The sequence below is a fragment of the Chionomys nivalis genome, unplaced genomic scaffold (genome assembly GCF_950005125.1).
Source record: "Chionomys nivalis unplaced genomic scaffold, mChiNiv1.1 scaffold_28, whole genome shotgun sequence".
NCBI lineage: Eukaryota > Metazoa > Chordata > Mammalia > Rodentia > Cricetidae > Chionomys > Chionomys nivalis.
In genome coordinates, this window is record NW_026646922.1 from 7,122,699 (window position 1) to 7,132,855 (window position 10,157).

At 42.8% G+C, this 10,157-nt stretch overlaps 1 protein-coding gene across 1 annotated transcript; it reads left to right on the plus strand.

The window, feature by feature from the left end:
- Window positions 1-8,794: 8,794 nt before the first annotated feature.
- LOC130869144 (spindlin-2-like) lies at window positions 8,795-9,595 on the plus strand (the record flags this gene model as incomplete). The annotated part of the gene is made up of 3 exons (XM_057761206.1): window positions 8,795-9,289; window positions 9,344-9,357; window positions 9,451-9,595. Coding segments are annotated over 3 exons (654 nt in total), but the record flags the coding sequence as incomplete, so codon positions are not given.
- Between the last annotated feature and the right edge of the window lie 562 nt (window positions 9,596-10,157).

The following is a 10,157-nucleotide window of genomic DNA, read 5'->3' on the forward strand; positions in this document are numbered from 1 at the left end:
GGCATGCCTAAGACCCTAAGCAATAGAGGTGAGGTGGCCAGATCTTGACTTGCCCTCTAACCAGACTCATGATTATCGTAAATATCACCATAGAACCTTCATCCAGCAACTAATGGCAACAGAGGCAGAGATCCACATTGGAACACTGGACTGAGCTCCCAAAGTCCAGTTGAAGAGTTTAAAGTTGTTTTCTCTACTTCTTTTGGGTTAGGATTATCAAGTCTTCCTGTTGTGTGACCACTGGGTCCTGGTGTTACCATGTTCCTTTTTAGGTTATTGGAGGGATTCCTACTTTGGCGCCTACCCATCTAGTCCTTCAAATGAGGCCTGCAGTGTTTTTGTGTCTTGGTCCAGTCCTTGAAGTGGCTGTCTGAGTGTTTTGGAGTTTTTCTTGATATGCTTTACTGTCACTGTCTGTCTCAGAAGTTTCTGAGGTCTCTATATGCCTGCTCTCTCAGTCTTCTTTCCTGTTGTGTTCACTTCGTGCTCTCTTAATCCCCTCAGTGTTGTAGCAAGCTCTTGGTCCCCTCAGTATTATAGCAAACTTTCAGCTCTTAGGCAGCGTGTGGCTAGTACCTTGGGGGGGGGTGTCCCATGGGTGGGATTAGGTTTGAGGAGATCCTAGCCACAGGAAAGTTCCTGCTGGCTGGCTAGAAAAGCTGAGGGAGTTGGGGAAGGACCTGGAGTTTTGTCCCACTGGGGAGGTCCTAGAGAGTGGGGCGTCCTGCCATGTGACTGTTCACTCACCTCTTAAGTCCCCTCAGTATTGGAGCAAGCTGTGTTTTAAAGTCCAACCCAAGTTGCAGGAGGGTAGCCTTTATTATTTTTTAAAAAGATTATTTTTAAAAAGATTTATTTTATTTGTATGTGTGTCTTGAGTATGTACCAGGTGTGTGCTGGTGTCTTTTGGCATGGTGAGAAGAGTTCAGATATCCTGGAACTGGAGTTACATGTCCATGAACTTACTCATGGGGCTGCTGTGATCCAAACCCAGGTCTCCTAAAAGAGCAGCAAGTACTCAGTGCAAAGCAATCTTCTCAGCCCCACCTTCAGTACATTGTTTTACAAAAAGTTAAAATGTAATCTTTACTATGTTGGTTATAAATTAAAGAACTAGAAGTTTTTTTCATTTATTTCCACACACGGGGTGGAGGAAGAGAAAGATAGAGAGAGAGAGAGAGAGAGAGAGAGAGAGAGAGAGAGAGAGAGAGAGACCAAGCTAATTTATAAAAGAAAGCATTTTACAGTTTCAGAGGGTTAGTGCATCACTGTGACTCTGGAGTCTCCAACATCTTGGATCTTTAGTACAAATCCAAGCTTCTTGTTCTCAGCTTTATATTATGGCCTCTATGGGCCTGCAAGCCACATGCCATCAGGGCTGTAACATTTTTTTCTGAACTAATGAGGAAGATTTCACAACCTCTTAACTCCAGTATTTTGGATTCTAAAGTCAGGCAAGTATTGTTGTACATTTTGGATGGAATATGGCTCTCTCATTGGATTCCATTTGTATAAACTTTGAACTCTTGGTGTTTTCCTTTGTTGAATAAGCTTTACTTTGTTTTTGGAGTAGATTCTCTAGGGATTTTCTTTTTACAGGATTCATGGTTAGCTAGGTGGGATCTTTACCTTCATTCCAATTCTCTGTACCTCTTTCAGCACAAACCTAGGTGTAGGCATTTTATTTCCTGGTCTTCCTTTTTCTCCTCAGATTGTGCATTTGTATTTCTCTTTTCCCTGTTTGCACTTTTCTTTCTTTCTTTCTTTCTTTCTTTCTTTCTTTCTTTCTTTCTTTCTTCCAACCTTCCTTCCTTCCTTCCTTTTTTGGGGGGTACAGTGTTTCTTTGTAGCTTTTGAGCCAGTAGTTGGGGTTTTAGCTCAGTGGTAGAACACTTGCTTAGCACTTTTACATTTTAGAGCTGCATTAAGAATGATTACTAATAACCATGAGTCAATACTGTCTTGAATGAAATCTCTGCTAATAATATTGTTCCAAAACTCTTCAATTTAGCCTCAAGCAGGTTCTTAGGACAAGGGCCAAAAGCAGCCACATTGTTGGCTAAAACATTACAAGAATTGTCTTTATTCCAGTTTCTTTTTAATTTTTTTTATTTTTTTATAAATAATACCATTCAAAATTTGCACTTTTTCCCCTCCTCCCATTTCCCTGTTACTCCCCCACTCACTCTTCCCCTTCTCTACCAATCCTAAGAGGGCAAGGTACCCTGCCATTTGGGAAGGTCCTCCCCCCTCCATCCAGGCCTAGGAAGGTGTGCATTCAAACAGACTAGGATCCCCAAAAGCCAGTATATGCAGTAGAGACAAATCTCAGTGCCATTATCATTGGCTTCTCAGTCAGCCCCCATGCCTCCAGCTGGATTTAGCTCAGGCACACTGTCTCAGTGGGTGGACCAACCCCGCCTGGTCCTGATGTCCTTACTCATCTTCTCCCTCCTTCTGCTCTTCAACTGGATCTTAGGAGCTCAGTCTAATGCTCTGATGTGGGTCTCTGTCTCTATCTCCATGCATCGCTGGATGAAGGTTCTATGGTGATATTCAAGATAATCATCAGTGTGAGTATGGGACAAGGCCAGTTCAGGCACCCTCTCATCTACTGCCCAAGGACCTAGCTGGAGATATCCCCGTGGACACCTGTGAATACTTCTAGAGCCAAGTTTCTTGCCAACCCTAAAATGGCTCCCTTAATTAAGATATCGTCTTCTCTGCTCCCATATCCACACTTCCTCCATCGCAACCATCCCACTTTCCCAAGCTCTCCCTAATTCTTCCCTTCTCCCCTCTCTATCCCCCCTCCCCTTCATCCCACCCCATCCCCACCTTCCCAACTTTTGCCCAGTGCTCTTGTCTGCTTCCAGTTTCCAGGAGGATATATATGTTTTTCTTTGTGTTCACTTTATTCCAGTTTCTAATACTGTTTCACCCTGAAACCTCTTGAACTGGGCCTCTATATTCCACACTGCTCTTAGTACTACTGCCTTCAAAGCTCTTGTAGCATTTTTAAGCCCCACTTAAAACATTCAACCACTTTCCTCATGCAGAGTTCCCAAGTCAACATTCCTCTAACAAGCAGCTTGACCAGTCCTGTCACAGCAATACCATGTAACAACTTTATCATAGTTACTTATCTATTGTAAAGAGACACCATAATGAAGGCAGCTTATAAAAGAAAACATTTAATTGGGGGCTTGCTCATGGTCAGAGAGTGAGTCCATGACCATCACGTCATGGGGCATGGAAACACACAGGCATGACACTGGAGAGTAGCTGGGAGTTTTAACCTGATTTACAAGTTGGTAGCAGAGGTGGTGGAGGGAGGGGCTGGACCTGTCTTAGGTTCTGAAATCTCAAAGTCCCCCTCCTGTGAAACACCTGTCCAATGAGGTCACATCTAATCTTTCTCAAAATGGTTCCACCAACTAGGGATTAAGCATTTAAATATAGGAGCTTTTATGGGACCATTCTCTTTCAAACCACCACATTAATCAAAATACTATTTTAGGACACAAATTGCTCAATATTATATGATTAAGAAACAGCAAAGCAGATTCAGAGACTACTAGAGAAAAGAAATATATATTATAAGCATTATAAGCAACTTCTAAAACTTGACAGAGATATCTTGCTGCCTGGACAGTAAACCAAAGTTCTTCTGTAACATCGGGAAATCCTTCTTCAGCCTACAGGCCCATAGTATCTGGCAGACTTTTCCATGAAGCAGTGAATTTGAAAGGCTGTTTTGCCTCTATTGGCAGTTTGTCAGTCACTTTCTTCTGTGTCCTGCAGAATGTCTGGAACATTTCTTGAAGCAGGAACCCTGAAGGACTCAGGAGACATTTTTATGGTGTTGGTTTTCTTCTACTTTATGCAAGTTACAGGGATCAAACTCAGGTTGCCACGCCTTGGTGGCAAAAAACTTTGCCTTTTGAGCCCTCTTATATTTTCACTGGATTAAGAGAATAGACTTCCTCCCTTATTCTGAAGAACCACAGAAAAGGCCTTTTTCTTTTAGTGGGGCATGAGAATGTTTGCAGTTGGAGTATGGAAGGATGTTTTGCACGCATTTACTCAGTACTGTACCTTTACCACCATCTAGATGACTACATTGAAAGCAACCTCCACATTATGCCAGAATGTCCTCCAATAGGGGTGAATTTGGAATTAGGCAGGGATTCCTTAGCAGGCAAAAGTGTGCAGCAAAACGAAAAAGATGAACCCAAAAGATAGGTAAAATTATTTACCAAGTTCCCACCAAACCTTCCATGCATTTCATCAAGTTTGATAGTGACTTCCATATCTATGTCTATGATTTGATGAAGATGTGTTAAAGTGAAATTCTCAAATTTTGGGGGTCTGACTTATCCTATTAGCCATCTCTTTCATTGGATCACTCACTTATCCAATGAATGATTGAATTTATCCATTCCTCCATGTCTCTATCTTCTTCAATCCCTTCTTCCATTTCCCCATGTCTTGTGTCTACAGGTTGCCAAGATAAATCTACTATGTCTCTTCTGTTCTAGAAACTTTCATTTGTAAAGAACTTGCCCTCTCAGGGGTGGATTTTTCTGAGTTCTCTGTAGATGGAGACCATATGAGGAGGAACAGAGGAGCAACCATGACAACACTTGCGCAGTAGAGTTTGACAGATTACAGATTGATGCCTGGCAAGCCTGTACAATGAGTCAGATTCCCATGAGCTCTGTCACTGTGATCTCACATAGATAACTCATTCAGTGTTCATGTCCAGGACATTGAGTTTTAATTTTTGTCCTAATCTGGTAAAGAAACCAAGATGAGGAGAATAGAGGAGCCTGATGTAAGGCCACAAAATGGGTCATTTGAAAAGGTAAGACTACATGCCTCCATGTGTGCTGCCACCCTTCTTAGGAAATCCATCTTTCCATAGATTAGCTATAGGCAACCCAAGTGTCCAGCACACTGCAAACCACATGTTTGAACCTAACTGCCTTTGATTTCTGAAACAATTGCTGTCCCGTTAAGGTCTCATAACAACACAGCCAGGTTGTAAGAATGCCCCACCATCAGCTTAGAGCATGTTCAGGACACCAAAGAGCCAGCAAGTTATCTTTATTGGAAATACAAATGTTTCTGGAGGGACAAAAGGATGTACATAAAAAAAAAAAAAACGATTGGTGTACTCACTAGGATTTTATGTGATAAGGCCCACACAGGCTTCTGGTTCTGAATACTTGGTCCTCAGGAGTTTTTGTAGGTTGTGGAGACCCAGAACCTAGCTGGAGGAATTGCGGTCTGAAAGCTCAAGCCTTGATGTTTCAGGGCATCCTTTCACTGGTCCCCAATGTTTACTGATTTCCTTTCAGAGAATGAGAGGCCTCCTACTCCTGCTGCCATGGCTTCTGCAACATGAACAGTGAGACCCCCTTCACACTCTGGTTGCTCTCATCACATAGGAAGGTGTAAGTCACAAACAATCTCCCACACCAGTTTAGAATTATGATTCATAAAATGGTTATTTCTTTTAAGGGGCAAACCTTACAGATTGCCATGCCAGACAACAGCCGTCTGCAGGATGAGGAAAGGAGCCTAGTAGCTGGATGTGGAGATAGATGCAAGAGACCAAGCTGAAGGCAGTTGCTCCATTTTGAAAGAGAGAGACACCACAACCCAATGGCCTTCATATCACTTGCTATAGCCTGAAGGAGCAGAAAGAGCTCCTGCAACACACATATTTGGACATAGCAGCAAAATTTACCAGTATGTGCAAAAACCTATTTTAGTTTATTATTTTCATGCTTTCAGGTACATGGCAGAGACAGGCTCTGCTTCATGCATTTGTGTGACCAATGATTTCCCTTTAAGAAAAAACCCACAAACGCTCCCAACAACATCATCAGCATTCAACAACATGTCCATGATTTCTTTGCTTTGCCTTTGATTGAGTGGTAAATCATGCTGCTAGTTAATCTGTGCAAGCAATGTGAATTTCTCTGTAAATATATAGACAGAATTGACAGGTATCTTAAACATGTCAGGGGGTCACACTGCAATGGAGTGGGTTAATCATCACCATGTGACAGTGACATATTTAAGATCTCTCCTTTGTCATTAAATCTCAGAATTGTCAAGATGTTATGTTTTTGTGCAGACTTCTCAGGGTTTTCTCCCATTCATGGTTTCCATGGATGTTTGCTAGTTACGCTTACATGTCTTTTGCCAGATTCTGTCAGTTTTTGGCATGCATCTCAGCTCCACAACTTCTCCTGCCCTAAGATTCTAGTTCCAGGCATTTTAGACACTTGTGACTGTTGCACGAGTGTCTCATGTTCCGCCTAAATGATTTGGAATGTTATTTAGCCTGAGTTTTAACTTCCATCCCTGAGTTCATTGACTTTCCTTGACCATCTTTCTTGGGCCACTGAGCTGAACTACTAGGGGTTTGCTCCAGTTACTTCTCCATGCTGAGACAGCCTACACTCTCAGTACTACTGTGATAGTGTTTCTGTAGCAAGTATTCTTCTCAAGATAAGAAGAAATTTCAATATTATAATCCATCTGCTGTTATTGTGTCTTAAACACACAAACACACCCCCATAAGTTAATGCACACACACTGTTGGTATCTCAAACTTAGGGTGCCGTTCTGGGTTAGTAAGAGGCTTCTCTCTAGAGGGGTTCCCAGAAAGCCATGGGGTGACACCAACGAGGACCTTGGGCAGGTGAGCTGTGGGTGCCTGCACTGTGCCATGTCCCTAGGCACTACGGGTGCTTTGTCCCATAATCAGACTGATGACTATCTTGAATATCACCATAGAACTGTTGTACGGGAAAGGATGGAGATAAAGACAGGGACCCACATCAGAAAACTAGACTGAGCTACCAAGCTCCAGTTGAATAGCTGAAGGGGAGAGAATAAGAGCAAAGAACTAAGGAATACAAGGGCTTGGTCCACCCACTGAGACACTGTGTCTGAGCTAATGGGAGATCAACAAAACCAGCTATGCTGGGACTGACAGAGCATGGGATCAAAGTGGAAGCATTGAATGTGGCTGACAATTGGGGCAGAAGGAGAACCCAATGATAATGGCACTGGGATTTGTCTGTACTGCACATACAGGCTTTAATCGATCATATTATATGTAGATGCATACCTTCCTCAATCTGGATGGAGGGGGGCAAGGGCTTCCCACAGGTCAAGGTACCCTGCCCTCTATTAGGACTGGATTGGTGTGGAGAGGATTGGTGGTTGCGTGAGTAGTTAGGGGGAGGAGGAAAGGAAGTGGAAATTTGAAATTTATTATTTATGAGGGAAGAAAAAATCAATAGAAGATAACCAATGGAGAGATGGGATCTAAGAAAAAAAATCTTTCATGTGATTTGTTGACTCAGACACCAAAGACTTTTTCAGAAAAATAAGATACAGGGATTGAGTTGCTTGGGCAAGAGTGTGACTTGAGTAATTGGGAAGGTGAGTGGGGGCTTATTTTGGGTCCCCTGGTGGCTGTATACAGCTTTTGAGGAGCTGAATGCTGGATGTTTCTGTGGGTAAATAGGGAAGTAACAAGCTTGTGAGGGGATTTCTGACATAAGTAGAGCCTTGGTGATGTCACAAAGCCTTGGTTCGTTGGGTAGCAACTCTGTTCCACTCAAAGCACTAGTCTTCCATGAAGGTGGGTTTATTATCCTCACAGTGCCTGAGGAGGACAGTTCAGCTCCTGGTCTCCACAACTGTTCAACAGGCTTTTTGCACCTGAACATTTCCGGAAGATGGAATCTGGCGAGGTAGGACATTTTCTTTTGGTAAATATGTTTCCAAAGCAACTAAGACCTCTGTCGTACAAAAAAGTTTTCCTTCAAATGTCCTGCGGGTCCACCATTTCTGTTGTTACAGCTCCTATATTTGATAGCTGTGGGCATGGTGAATGCCAGATATTCTTCCCACTTTATCTTTGCTAACAATATCAAATTCATCAATCCACTAAAATGGCAAAGCTCCTCTTTGTCCATAGGTGTTTTAAAAGATACTAATTATTTCTCAATGGCTGCTGTTGCCCAGAATAATGAGTCTTTCAGGTTGAAGTGGGTCTCACAGTACTCACTTCCACAATGAAGACACAGAATGGCTTTATGTAATAGACCTGGTTCTGGATCAGGAGACCCAATACAGAGAGCCAGTGGATTGGAGTGCCATGACCTTGGGCAGGCTGTCTTGGATTGAGCCCCCTACCTATTAGCTTGATGTCGAAGGAGACGTGTGGATGTCCTTTGAATTCTTTGTTATCTGTTCAGAATTTTCTTACTCGTTTCGGGGACAGGCATACCTTCTCCTCTCATTGACTTAGTCAGTCAGAAAGTAGGTTTCTCAGCAGAGGTCATTTGCCTTTGGGCAGCAGGAATGTGTCTCTGAGATTGATATACTGAGCTGTAGAGAAAAATTTGCAAATTGTCCTATTTATTTCTGAAGAGAAAATTACAGTTAGGTATGCAAACCTGTTGATCAATATCTTTGTCTCCTGCACCACAGTTCTTCCAGAAAAGAGCCTTGACCTCATAGCCTCCCCTTGTTGTCCTTGCAGGCACTCATGGTTGAGGCCACAACTTGGTTTCTGAATTAAACAGAAGGAAAGTTCTTTCAACCTAGAGAGTGGGCAGCTATGAAGCCCAAGCACAGAAAGATATCCAAGAAACAGCGGACCAGGAGGTCAGTGGCCTATCTCAGTAAGTCTACAGCCATGATGAAGATGCCTCTTAGTATGAGATGCATGCCACCTGTCCAGAAGAGGAATGGGTCATCTCTTCAGAAGCAAAAACTGAGGAGGCCTTTTGAGGCCCTGGAGAATATTGTCGGCCGCAGAATTTCTCACGGCTGGAAGGAAGCCAATGAACCAGTCACCCAGTGGAAAGCCATCATTCTACATCAACTGCCAACAAATCCCTCTCTCTATTTGTTGAAGTATGATGGGATAGATTGTGTCTATGGATTGGAGCTTCACAGTGATGAAAGGATTTTAAACCTTAAGTTCCTGCCTAACAACGTACCATTTCCTCAGGAGACAGACACTCATCTCTCAAACACCATAGTTGGCAGAGCAGTGAAACATACATTTGAGGGCACAAATTTCTCTAAGGATGACTGGAAGGGGATGGTCCTAGAGGAGGTGCCAATCATGAAGACCTGGTTCTATATTACCTACAAGAAAGATCCGGTCTTGTACGTTTACCACCTCCTGGTTGACTACCTTGAAGGCAACCTCCACATCATGCCAGGCTCTATGGAGGAGTGGACTGAGGTGGTCCAAGATGAGGTGCAGACCATGAAGACCTGTTTCTACATTACCTACAAGAAAGATCCAGTTGTGTACCTTTACCACCATCTAGATGACTACATTGAAAGCAACCTCCACATTATGCCAGGATGTCCTCCAATAGGGGTGAATTTGGAATTAGGCAGGGATTCCTTGGCAGGCAAAAGCGTGCAGCACAACGAAAAAGATGGAACCCAAAAGATAGGTAAAATTATTTACCAAGTTCCCACCAAACCTTCCGTGCATTTCATCAAGTTTGATAATGACTTCCATATCTATGTCTATGATTTGATGAAGATCTGTTAAAGTGAAATTCACAAATTTTGGGGGTCAGACTTAAAACTGTGTTTGGGGAACTCTTTCTTTCAGAAATACCTCAGGTCTTCTATTAATCCTGGTATCTTTCGCAATGGAATTTTTTTTTTTGCTGTAAAAATAAAATTTGTGAAGGTGTTATGTTGTTTGGTCAATGATGGAGTTTCTGGTGGATGGGACATCACAGAAAGACAGGCTTCAAAACAACACAGGACTTATGGTCTTTTCCCCTTGGAGAGGGAATGACGAAAGGAGATGCAGTGTGTGGAAGAGGACAAGATGGCTGTTTAGGAAACAGAGGAGAGTGGCCAAAAAGATGTAGGATCTCAGAGAGGGAAAATGCGGGAGGGAAAAACATGTCATATGGAAAGATGTGACATCGAGGTGTTGGGACTTAAGAGGATAGAGAGTGATCATGAAGGGTCACAAATGTGTACTCAGAAGCAAAGAAAATTGGGTTTCATTTGATTAATGGTTTAATTCATACCATCTGGAAGTCACTGGGTATATGAACTCCACTGGAGGATGTTGAGTGACC